This window comes from Grampus griseus, assembly GCF_964374135.1.
Source record: "Grampus griseus genome assembly, chromosome: 6".
Lineage (NCBI taxonomy): Eukaryota > Metazoa > Chordata > Mammalia > Artiodactyla > Delphinidae > Grampus > Grampus griseus.
In genome coordinates, this window is record NC_139000.1 from 48,297,228 (window position 1) to 48,310,709 (window position 13,482).

The 13,482-nt window shown below is 37.2% G+C and overlaps 1 protein-coding gene across 21 annotated transcripts in view; it reads left to right on the plus strand.

The window, feature by feature from the left end:
• Positions 1–13,482, plus strand: part of TRPM3 (transient receptor potential cation channel subfamily M member 3) — a gene marked incomplete at both ends in the record, with an annotated part of 787,829 nt that overhangs the window by 543,394 nt on the left and 230,953 nt on the right. For all 21 annotated transcript variants that reach the window (XM_082657218.1, XM_082657236.1, XM_082657222.1 and 18 more), the window contains 2 exons: positions 1,137–1,350; positions 4,465–4,589. In XM_082657218.1, the coding sequence (XP_082513344.1) occupies positions 1,137–1,350; positions 4,465–4,589 (339 nt within the window). The remainder of the gene's footprint in view (positions 1–1,136; positions 1,351–4,464; positions 4,590–13,482) is intronic.

The following is a 13,482-nucleotide window of genomic DNA, read 5'->3' on the forward strand; positions in this document are numbered from 1 at the left end:
GGTTGAGGCAGGCAAGTTTCCTTGCTCTATTCTTCTGACCATCAGCCTTATTTATTTTTCTTCCTTACACTTGAGAGTGGAGCCCTTTGAAGTATCCCAGCTTTATGTGGGGTCTCTCCTTAGGCACCTAGGCACCCCCATACTGCATTAAGCTACCAAAGCAGATGCTCATGGTCTTCCAGGATTCAGGAGAAAGCCTCAAGGCCAAAGCTTGCTTTGGTATTTCCTTACCTCCTGAGATTCCAGCTTCTACTTTGTTTAGCTATCTGAATGTTCTCTCTTTTCATGCCAGCTCAGCAATACATTTCAAAAGGCTTTCAGGTGCATTTGCCCAATATTCCAGTTGTTTCCAGCTAGAAATGGAATATTTATATAATTAAAGACCTAAATGAGTATGTGTGTGTATATATATATATATATATATATAGTTATATAGATGTTTATCATTATATGTATTTATAGCATTTTATTTATATATCCTTATCATAACTTTATTTCCAGTTGCATCTGGTAATACCTTGATATCTGCTATGCACTTCAATTTTTTTCAACTATTCTACAAAAATAATTGGAATGACTTCTGTCACTTTTCTTTGAAAGATAAAACATTTGGTATGCAGTTATTTTTAGATTTAAATAAATATAATCAGCTGTTACCATATTTTAAAATTCTTGTTACATTATGTAGAATTGTAGAATTTTTCAAAACCTCTCAAAATAATAGGGTCACAGAAACAGTCATATCTAGGTCCAGTTGGTATAGGGGGATTATTTATATTGAAAATGTTAGCAACATTTGAACTGTTGCACAAATTTTAAGGTTGGTAAAATATAAATACGATTTCCTTTGAGCAAAGAACCCATCCCAGGGAAAGTTGTGTTTACACTGCATTTTAGAAAGTTAAATAATTTAAAAATTTGTAGTCATTCAGAATTTCAAGAAAATCTTTTAAAATGGTGAATCCCTTTGTCTAGAAGGCTCTTTTGGTAAAGCAATTGATTTGCCCCTTTTAAAAAATCTAGTTTTTATAAGACGTTTTCTTCAAGTAACTATACATATCATTGCAATCAGTAAAGGTAAGCAGCCACAGTCAGCCCTGCCCTGTCTCCCTAATCAATGGTCGTCCTTCTTCTAGTACGTACGAGTATCTTTCGATACAAAACCTGATCTCCTCCTACACCTGATGACCAAGGAATGGCAGTTGGAGCTTCCCAAGCTTCTCATCTCAGTTCATGGGGGCCTACAGAACTTTGAACTCCAGCCAAAACTCAAGCAAGTCTTTGGGAAAGGTCTCATCAAAGCAGCCATGACAACTGGAGCATGGATATTCACTGGAGGTGTTAACACAGGTAATTGGAAGTGGGACAGAGAAGGACAACATAAGGCCACGAGAATGTTGTGACTAAGGTCATTTTCTCCTGAGGTTAAATATATTTACATTCCCCCACCTCAGCCCCTACACCTGTGTGTCCACACCTGCTGGTTATTGCTCCTTTCACTGAGTCTCTCTCCTTCCTCTACCTAAATGATAACTGTACTGTCATTTCTCAACCAAGAAGAATTATTTACACTTAAACAGATTGGGATATTTAATACTCGACTCTACAGAATTTATAAACACGACTAATGGAATTTCACAGGATATTTTCAATACCTCAATTTGCCAAATAGGCATCCAGTAATTTTTTAAGGAATAACTTTTGCTCTAAATTGGAGACTCTGTTCTTTAAGTGATTTTAAGTTTGATGCAAATAGCTTTAGAGTTTGCAGAATGCCCTTTCCATCTGGGGTGACAGCAAAGTCTGGAGTAACATGTGTTTATTATTTAAAGTATTTCATTGAATCAACTCTGCACCAACAGAAGACACACCCCACTCTGAACTCCAAGCAGTTTTTTCTACCTGCCAAATGAGTTTCTATATTGTGATCCAGGCAAGCTGTCAAATCAATTCTTACAAACCCACTTAGAGTTAAGTGCTTATCTGCAGAACATTATGAATGTGCAGCAGATAATGGAACGGATGCTGTAAATGTTTTGATGTATTTCCCCAGCCTGAGTCAGAAGTGCCAATTGGAAGAGACAGGTAAGGCTGCAGTAAATTAATTCAGACTTGTTTCAATACTCAAAGTCTGCGCATGTGGACACCTTTGAGGTTAGTGGGACATGCTGAACATCACCCTGGACCAACTAGTTTTAAATAAAATGTATCTCAATGTTGTTTATTCATTTGTTTGTAGTTTAGATGATGTCTGAGTGAGACCTGCACTCAGAAGTCTCCTCCATACCTAGAAGTTGTGAACATTCAGCTCACAACAATATAGGTTCACTTACACAGCGAAATCTGCATATTGGCCATGCCCATCGTTGTCATGTGAAACCCTGACTCAGTCTGTATAGTGACATGATCTTGGAATGACCTGCTCAGCGGGCTCTTTACTGTTTACTTTGTGATGATCAAATATCTACCGAGCAGTTTTATTTCGTGGCTGTTCAGGCTTTAAGCTCCAACTTTCACTCACAGTTTAACAGGCATCATTTGCCTATAATTATTCAGTCTTTTGCTTTCCTGGCATAACCTGCATCTCCTGTGGAGATCAACTCAAAGGTTTCTAAAAGAAATGCTTACCAATTTTCTGTTTGGGGGAACTTGGAACATTGTTTATTGTTTTTCTTCTTTTGTGAAATGCATCCAATATCAAAAGAAGAATTAACAGTGTAAATGTTGTAAACCAAAGAGTTCACCTCTGCCTCTCTCCAGGCATCGAGTTCAATCCAACACTCAAAGTGTGTTCTATTGAACACTCAGCTTGGGTAAAAGGTGAAGGCGGAATTGTGGCAGATGGAGGGAGGGGCTACCATGAAGTTAACCTTCTTGTCCAGGACTGGACCCCAAATGAGTTTTGCATATAAATAGGAAAAAACTTAACACTAATATTCACACCTTTACTCTTGTATTTGGTTTTCTTTATCAGTACTTTCTCTTAGAAGATCCATAGATGAGATAGTAAGTGAAATTGATATGCTTCCCAATGCTCCCAGCACAGCTCAGCATGGATTAGTGGCTATTTACACTACTCTGTTATTTGATTTTTTTTAAAGGAGGCTCTTTCTGTTTGATCTTATGAATATTTCAGAATTGAGTTGTTCACACATGTCTGTTGTCTCCTGTGATTAAATTGCCTGGTGTGTTTTGTGTGCTTAGTTAGTTCAGTGGTGCCCAGTTCCTGAGCCCTCGCTCTGTGCTGGCACCTGAAGAGAGTAAGACGCTGATCTCCAACCTTTCCCTAAATGAGTTTACTCTGAGCAGAGACATCCTCACATGTGATTATGAACCAAAGAAGAATATGTTCAGTGACATATTGAACTATTCAAAATATACCAACTGCAACCCTGTTCAAATGGAGAAGAAATCAAATCCAACTCAGCTTTCATATAGGAGATGGAACTAGGTGTGAGTTTTTCCTTGAAGAATGGGTGGAATTTTCCTTAAAGTATAAATGGAAGCATCTTTTCTTAGAGAATGTATTTTATATCTTCTATAAAAATGATCACTTGAGAGAGAAGTTAAAAGATTAGAAATTATATCTTATTTAAATGGTTTATTAAAAGATAAAAGGTAGTTCCCTACCATCTTGTAAACTGAATTTTCTCACTCTTAACTATGGTGAGGAAAGGCGTGGTGATGGGAAGGCCATTATGACAGAAGAGGAAAATAATTAGAATGATGTCTAAAAAGGTGTATTTATGTATTTTTAACATACATTTTCCACAGAATATGTCAACATTTTCTTTACAAGCAGGGTCTCCACATTATGTGTCCATAAATAAGAAGTTGAAATCAAGATTAATAAAATCTGAACTAAGTAATTACTCTATTTGCTGACCCTAACTCATACACAAACTGTGGTATAGATTTAATATAATATTATTTATGATGCTTTTTATAGGATATTGTCATGGTATTAGTACTTAGTCATAGTAACACATCATTATACTTATAATACAAGAAAAGATTCTCTAAGTTTAAAGTATCGTATTTATTCTTTTTTTTTAAATGAAGTTTTATTATTATTTTGGCCACGCAGCTTGCAGGATCTTAGTTCCCTGACCAGGGATCGAACCCATGGCCCTTGCAGTGGAAGTGCAGAGTCCTAACCACTGGACCACCAGGGAAGTCCCTGTATTTATTCTTTTTATAGATACTGTATACATCTTTTTTTTCATATGAGATAGAATAAGAAATGTATTACTAGAGTTCATATACAAGTCCAGCAAATGTATCTGGCATTAGAGGTGCAAGTTTATGTTCTCTCCTGAACATGTGTAGTTCATGTAGAAATGTGTCAAAACTTTATATTCAGTGCATTTAATCTTAGGAAAAACAGTTACCACAATTTCCTTTAGATCAATGGAAAGTAATTGCTTTAAAAGGCAAGAGTAATACTTCTCTTTTTCCTCTTAGGTGTTATTCGTCATGTTGGAGATGCCTTGAAGGACCATGCATCTAAGTCTCGAGGGAAGATATGTACCATAGGTATCGCCCCTTGGGGAATTGTGGAAAACCAGGAGGACCTGATTGGAAGAGATGTAAGTCCTGGGAGCTCCCTGTATGTGACTTCTCATAGAGGTGATATCAAAAGAGTAAAATAAAATTAGAATTCAAACTATGCATACTGGATTACTCTGTCAGTCCCCACCTCCCAAAATGAAACTGATGTTAGGAATAGTTATGGGAGACTATTTATTTTCCAGAATCTATCTATGTGAACTCCGTGTCAGTTCTTAGGATTAGGAAAGGTCCTAAGTAAGATTTATCAACTACCCTCTTGGTTTGAATCAAGCAATGGTCTTTTATCACCCATCAAATTTTGCAAGTGCTCTTGGCACAGTTATGTTAAGATTAATTAACAGCTTGAATTCATTGACTGATACATAAAATGAGGACTTTCCTCACCCCAGGTCTCCAGCTTCTTTATTTGAGTGCCCTTCACCTAGGACAGGAGGCTACAGAGGGAGATTCTTTCCATTCAAACTTGTGGCTTCCCTGGTTGGCCTTTCTTTTGCTAAATGCTTGGGTGAGGAGTGGCACAGTTGGGATCTTTATTTCCTGCTCTGGAGCTACTCAGAAGCCCTTGACCAAACTCAGCAGGTTGTTAACCTCTCTTTCCTCTTCTGATGTCAGGAGCCACACACTGACCAATCAATCAACAGTTTTGCCAGAGAGAATTTGGTCCTATTTTTTCTGAGTCACTGTCTTATTTCCAGGGTCTCTTTTTCGTTTGTTTAAAACCACAAACAGGTCATTCCCCACCTACCTTCTAGGGTTTTTCTCTCCTACTAACAACCAGACTTTTTCCCCTATGTAATACTTTCCAAAATTCCACTGGTATGAGTTAGACTATGTACACAGATTGCCATGCATTATTTATTTCTTTTGTCCCCAATAATTTTAGCAATTAATTATTTATCAATGCTTCTCTATATCAGATCAATACAATCCTCCATTCCCAATCAGGGCCTGCCATAGAGTAATAAATGTGCTTCGCAGTTCTCTCTAAGTAACATGAAGTCTGTCAGAGTCAAAAAAAAAAAAAAAATTTTTTTTTTTTAATCAAAGAGGTTGAGAAGTAACTGGTCCTAAACTGCTTCTTCTATTGTGTTGCAGTATAATGAAACCATCTTATTTCAGTGCAACACAGTATGTGCAATTTTTTAAAATGCAATGCAAAATACTTTGAATTTAAAAATCAAAGATCATGAAATGGAAGCAGTAAATAAACACTCTTTGAATCCTTCAGAACTTTATTTAAGTGACAAATAACTTTATTTTAAGTGATAAGAAATGTCCATATCTATGCTTCCAAATTACATGTAGAAACACGAATTTATCCAGAATATGTAGAATAAGGAATGAGATAGTTTTATCAGTGTAATATTCTCTTAACTAAAATGTACTTGCTGTTTTGTATCATACAAAAATTGAATATCTCAAGCAGCAATTCCCAAAGTGTTATGCTGGCAGAACCGACTGGAAAAGTAATACTAATCTTTTCAAAGTATCTGGGACTAGTCTTTGATGGAACGTATTTGGGTTAATATTTGCCTTAGATTCCAAGTTGGCTTTTAAGTATATATCAGCTGCGAACTAGAACAAATACAGTTCTTAAAGAATTAGAATATGCTAAAATGCCCCCTAATACCAAGAGCATCTAATAGTTCATTTTATTAACAAATGAATTAACTATTTAAAATGTCGTGATGATTCAGAAGTCATTTTTAAATGTTCATAGTTTCAGCATCTCTCTTGTAAACCTGAGTTGTTATTATTCAATTTTGTGGGGGGAAAACCGTTTTGGAACTTTCTCATGCAGATGAACTATGAATAAATGAAGGCTGATTATTTCTTTATTCAAGATAGAGTAACCATATAATTACCTCAGTTGCCTAATCATTTGCAGAGAATGCTGGCCTACTGCCTTTCTGTGTCATTTTGTTTGTCTTCTATTTCTGTATGATTGTGGAAAGACAATACTTATATTGTATTTACTTGCCTTGCTGGGTTGGGTGAATCACCCCTAATTCATTTCCCTCCAATTCTAGCTTTTTTTCTCTGATTTCACCTCCTCATGTGCTCCTCTTTTTCATTCTTCTTTTCTTTCTCCCTGTATTTCTTACCTGTTCTGTGCCAATAGGAACTTACATACGCCTGTGCCAACGGGACTTACTTACATTGTCTGACTTCAAAACTAGACTTGATCCCAGTTCAGGGAGCAGAAAAAGCCACTTATAAGTTCAATAAAATGTGCACATTCATTGTCCCTGCTCACAGGGGTCTAATAAAGGCAAGCCATGGCTCACAAAGATCCAAGTGAACTTGCGGAGAGACCGAGAAGAGGAAGTAAAATTGGCAGGTTGTAGAGAGCACGGGAAAAACAATCGTATTTTCATTTTTTAGTAAATCTTTGACCAAGATCTGTTGAATTTCAACCACTCTGGCATGCTTTTCCCCCAAAATTGGGAAACCACAATACACATAGGACTTCTCAGGCTCTTATATAATAAGAGTTTGTTTTTCAAGTTGTAAATTATTTGGAGCAAAAGTGCTGTTTTTTGTGAGGTTTTTTTAATTTAATTTTTTTTTTTTTAATCTGTGTACTGACCTATTTAGGTGATTCACTTTCCAATCGTAATTTTCTCTTTCCTATAGATTCTTTCCTCTTTTCTATTTATTTATTTATTTATTTAGCTGCACCACGTGGCTTGTGGGATCTCAGTTCTCTGTCCAGGGATTGAACCCAGGTCCTCGGCAGTGAAAGCAAAGAGTCCTAACCACTGGGCTGCCAGGGAATTCCCAAAAGTGCTGTTTTTGGTATACAGGATTTATGACATAGTTTGAGGGACATTTAAATATGTGTTTATTATTCTAATGTATAATTTAAATGATAGTTTAAAAGGAATATGATGTTAGGCTGTCATAAAAAGAAGTATTTGAGTGAAATATGTAGTCACTGGTAAAAATCTCCCTAAAATTCATTAAAACAGAAGTGTTGTCTGGTAAGCTTCTTAAGTAGTTACAATAATTTCCATAGCTAGCTTGATTTAATACCTTCTATCCTTTTTCTTCCATTTTATATAAACAAACACACATGTAATAAACATCAAAAAGGAAACCTTATAGGATCAGACATCAGGTAGCAGAGAAAAACAACCAACATACTATTAAAAATCCTGACCACTTCAGAATTCTATCAAAATGCAATCATTTGAAAAAATAGGATTGTTGCATTTTTGGTCAAGTCTATGTCTATGTTCCAGAATAAGATTGAAGTGGCACAAAGTAAATGTCAAGGGAAATCCAGGAAATTTACTTGAAATAAATTAAAAAATAAGGATAAAAGAAAGGCTCTATATCTTATGCCAGATATTTTATTACAGTAGATTTATATCCAAACCAATAGAAAATATAGATCATTTTATTTCTGTGGGGCTGGCTCTCAGATGAGCACTTTTAGAAGCTGAAAATTCAAGTACTACTACAGTTATTTTATTGATAGGAGTAGTAGACATCACAGTTGCTATTCATTTTAGAATTTGAATATACCTTTGGAATGACACCATAAAGGCAAATACTAGCCCTAAAAATAAAGAAGAAAGATTAATTTGTCCTAGGGTGTGCTTCTAGATATTCTGAAAAATGTACTTCCTTTCAAGTCTGATCTCTTAACTAGGCTTTAAAGATATAAGGCATGTATCTTTGGATTCTGAGTTCAACTTAGAGCCACACACATAGTAGGTACTCAATAAATATTGAGGAGATGGATTGGCCATGATGAAATTCAGGCTTCAGGGAAAATAAACATTATGGAAAAAATATAATGATAAATTATATCTGGTTCACAACTTTACCACAACTTAATCTCTACTCATATTACAGAGCTTGATCGTACTATAGTAACTATAGTTGAGGGATTTTTTAACCAAGTATCTGAATATAAAACTATTTTCTTATGTAGCAGCTCAAGTTGGGTGGTGGATGGTGAAGCCTCTACACGTTGGGGATGGAGACAAAGAAATGTGGAATGAGAAGAGGCTCTTCTGTAACCCCTTTGAAAGATGCATGATCCTCCCAACTCAGTGATAGAACTAGCCTTGATTCTTTAAATTTAAATACCTTCAACTCTGTTTAACCAAATCTTTCAATTAATAGATAAAAACAACAGACTTTGGTGAAGAATAATGCTATGAATACTGAGATAGTAACAATCTTTTGCCCTGCCATTAGACCTGAAAACGAATATTGTTCAGCTCTTAAGGTTAACTCCACCTCTGTGGTGTCTCCATATTATTCCTACTGCTCTTCTCTTTTATGGCAACCCGTAACCCTATACTTCCATCAAACTAAGCTCAAGGCTCCCTTCTACCAGACGGCTTCCCTGACTTCACCCACAATATCATATGCCTGATGGTAGTTCTCCCACAACTGTCTTTTTCCTCTACTTAATTAAAAACTCCTCAAAAATAGGGATTAAATTGTTTTCTTTGTTTGATGGTAACCACTAACATAATACCTTGCATGAACATAAGGCCTTGACATGTCACTTAAACTTTATAAGATTTGATTTCTTCATCTCTCAGTTGACTATAAAACATTTGCTCTATTTTATACAACTTCAATGAGCATAATCATAATAGTAATTGTAATTTATTGAGCTCATATTTGAGGAAGCTCTCTGTGATTGTATATATTAGCCTGCTGAGATACGTTTTATTCCATAAAAAAAAAACTAAGCCAAGATCCACTGTCTCCAAAGCCCATACTCTTAACTAGTATTGGGTTGGACAAAAAGTTCATTCGGGGTTTCCCATAAAATCTTATGGGAAACCCCGAATGAACTTTTTGTCCAACCCAATAGTATGCCAAGTGATATATAAGAAAATATTTAATGATATTATGTTTTTATTGTTAGTTGAGATACTGGCAGATATCTTATGCCTGTAAATTAAACTCAAAAGTAGACTCAATGAGAGTGACCTGAGCCCTTTTCTTTGTCCCTAAATACTCTCAATCTCGAATGATGATTATGAAAGTGTCACCAGTGTTAAGTCAAGAAAGAAATTCCAGTGAATTGTGATTTTTATATGACTCATTTCAGACTTAGATTCTTGCTTTAGAAAACAATCTGACCAGAATTGTTTCAAGTAATTGAACAGTTTATGAAGCCTTTATGATTTGTCTTTTCCCAAATTTAGATTAACAAAACACATGGCAAATGAAAAATCTAGGCATGATCACAAGAAAAAGCACTTTTCATTTTAGCCTGGGGATGAAAACACAAGGTAGATTTCCAAAGCATCATCTTATGTGGTTATTAAATTATCTTGACGTTCAATATATTCTGTCTTCCCTAAGCTGTAGATATATTCTCAGAATTTTATAACCTTTAAGAGTTGTTACATTTAATTGGCAAGTGTTCTTTTGATGTCATTTTTATATTTTAAGCCAAGAAAAATCAAGTTTAATAATGCAATTGATAATTCTAGTGTCATTTTCAACTCAGTACATTTTTCATTTACTTCAGATGCAAGCCAAATGTGACTTCATACTGTAAGCTCAGAAAACCTCCCAGGAGTGTTATTACATGGAGTTTATTAGACTTCTATGACTAGGTTAGATACGATATATTCAGAGGATGTGAGAGGAGAAGTTGAGACAAGGAGACCCACCCAAGTCTTTACAGTCATGAAGGAGCCAATGCTAGCTAAACCTGGACCACACTCAGGTTCAGGGCTACATTCAGTTGCATGGGTAATACAGTTTCAGTAAACACAGTGTTGAGTTTGGATTTGGACATGTTGATTTCAAAGTTCCTTTGAAATATCTATGTGAAAATGTCCAGCAGGATAGTGAGAAAGATCTGGTTACCCGCTTAGATTCAGAAGATATCTGCATATAGATGATAATTAAAGCCACTGCAGTGGATGGATCACTACATACAGCAGAGTATGTAGAGTGATGAAAAGGAGGGCCTGATAATATCCCGGATCCTGGTGATAGCCAATATTTAACGGTTGAGCAGAGGAAAAGCAGCCTGCGAAGGAGACCAGAGGAAGGGCTAAGAGGGAGGAGCAAAACCAGGGAGTGTTTTAGAAGCCAAGGGAAGACTGTGTTTTAGAAGGACTGAGTGAAGGGCAATGCCAAGTACAACTGAGAGTCTAAGGAAGAGAAGGACTTAGAAGTGTTCATCGACTTGATCAAGACAGACATCATTGGTATCACTGGTCAGAGCTGTTTCAGAAGCATGATGGAGGATCAAGCCATATTTCAATGGGTTGAGGAGGAAAAAAAAGAAGTAGAGATGGCAAGTAGAAACTACCTTTTAGAGGTTTGTCTGGGATGCGGAGAAGGGACATGAGGAGCCAAGGGGAGCCATAATTTGAGGGATTTTTTTCTTCAAGATGGGAGAGACCTGAGTTTGTTTATAAGTTTATGGTAGAAATGGAGTTAGGGTTGGAGAGGAGATAATTAATGAAATAAGTCCTAGAGTGGCCCTGAGGTGATGGGGTCCAGAGCTAAAGGGGAGATTAACCACCTGTACCCTTGTAACCGAAGGAGACGAGGAAAGAATATGTAGGCAGAGAATTGATGGCAGGATTTTGAAGTTTAGCTGGAGGTTTATCATTTATCACTGAAATAATAATAACAACAATGATAATATCAACACAATTGTAGAGTTTAATAAGTATCGACATCCATCTAAGCACTTTACACAGATAGTCATTTAATCCTCATAATGGCACTCAGAAGTTGCTATTTTTAGTATCACTATCATCCTTCCCATTTTACTGATGGTGAAACTAAACACAATGAGATTAAGTAAGTTGCCCAATGTTATATAACTAATAAATTATGTAGCTGGGATGTAAACCTAGGCCATCCAATTCCCCAGATGATATTCTTACCTATTATGCAATATTACTTCTCCATATAAGAGCAACTGTCATTTTTTTGAGTTCATATGTGGATCATTTCATGCGTTTTATATCTCATTGAATCCTAAAAATGACCCAGTGAGGTAGTTATAATCATTATTAATCTCCATTTACAAATGGAGACACTGAGACCAGAAGGTAAATAACCTGCCTTGGGTCATCCAGCTGGCAAATGTGTAAACACAGGAGTCAGATCATCTGCCAAATGAGGAGAGATAGTGTTTGGGGTCAGACGTATGAGGAACGTGGAGGATGGTAGTCATAGCCCCAGTGTAGAATAGGAACCAGAACTGATCAGAGCCTAGGGATGGAATGCCAGGCAGCTTAGAGGACCAGAATGGGGCAGAATGGAGGTCATGCAATTATGATGCATCAGTGAATCCAGAGTAGAGGGAAGAGAATATGTTTTGAAGTCTCCAAGAAGATAATAATAATGCAGTATTATATTAGTTATCTATCACCATGTAACAGATTACCCCAAAACTTAACGACTTTAAACATTCATTATATCACCGTTTCTGCGGATCAGGAATTTGTGAGTGGCTTAGCTGGGTAGTTCTGGCTTGGGGTCTCTCGTAAGGTCACAGTCAGGATGTCAGTTGGGGCTGCATCATCTGAAGGATTGAATGGGGTTACAGTACCCTCTTCCAAGATGACTCACTCACATGGCTATTGGGAGGAGTTTTCACCATGTGGATCCCTCCAGGAGGCTGCCTTATTAACATGGCAACTGGCTCCCCCCAGAGTAGGTGATCCAAGAGAGAGTGAAGAGGAACCCTCTTATGACCTAGTTTTGGAAGCCACACACCATCACTTCTGTTTTATTCTGCTTAGAAGTGTGTCACTGAATCCAGCCAGACTAAGGGAAGATTTTCAAAGAATTTCTGAACAAATTTTAAAATCACCCCACTGATACATGGTGATTTCTAAAGCAAGTAACCCCTTTCAGAACTCAAGGCCTTTTCCCACAACCAGTAGGCCCTGTATCTGAATGGTACACAGTTCACCTCTGGACAGGGCAGAGGGAGGCGAGCCTATTCGAGCAGAAAGCCTGAAATGTGGACGGGGCAGCTCTACAGCCCATGAGGTGAAGAACACATTTTCAAAGTGCTGCAAAAAGATGCAGTTGTTTTCCTGTGGATTTGAGTGGGAGTCACGCAGCTAAAGTATCTGGGCATTCTTTAGAGATGGATCCCTGGGTTTGCTGGTTTCTCGTTTGGATTGCTGAGCTGAGAGTCAGCATCTGGGTTTCAATATGACCCTGCTTCATACCTAGACTTGCAGCTGAGCTGCCTGAATAGGAAACAACAAGCCAGTGTTCCCTCTAGCTCAGGCCTTGCTATGATTTTGAGGATACACAGTGCCTTTTTTTTTTTATTTCATTCTCTCATTCCCCTTGTTTCTTTACCTCAGACACAGGTTGTTTCCCACTTCTCTGCAGTATACCCTCATCCCTCCCAGAAACGCATGCCTGATCCGAAGAGTACCTTGCCACTCCTTTTGTGTCTCTCTCTCCAAAGCACAAACCCCATTTTGCTGCCTGCTGGTGCCTTTCCTGACCTCTGTCTACTCTACAGTTCTGGAGAACTCATCTGGAAATAATCTGATCAGCTGTCAGCAGGATTTTAATGCCCGGCTGAGTCACTGACAAAAATGTCCAGCAGCAAAACCAACCATAATATCCTTTATAAATTTAAAATCAGGCTGGGTCCTCTGTCTTTCCTCTAAATGTCTCCTGCCCTGTAAAGGAATTTAAGGTCTACATGCGATTTATAGGAAACAGTGAGGTTAGTGGGGCAGATCTTGTCAAGACGCTTTACTTCTCTGAGCCTCTATAGTTTTGTCTTTAAAATAAGCATGAAATGGATTAATCCATGTAAAAGTGTCTATCACAGTGCCTGGCATACAGTAAGTAGTCAAAGAATGCTAATTTTCTTCCTGCCTAAATTATAATCATGGTGCTATTAGGAGGGAAAGAATGACTCAGTGG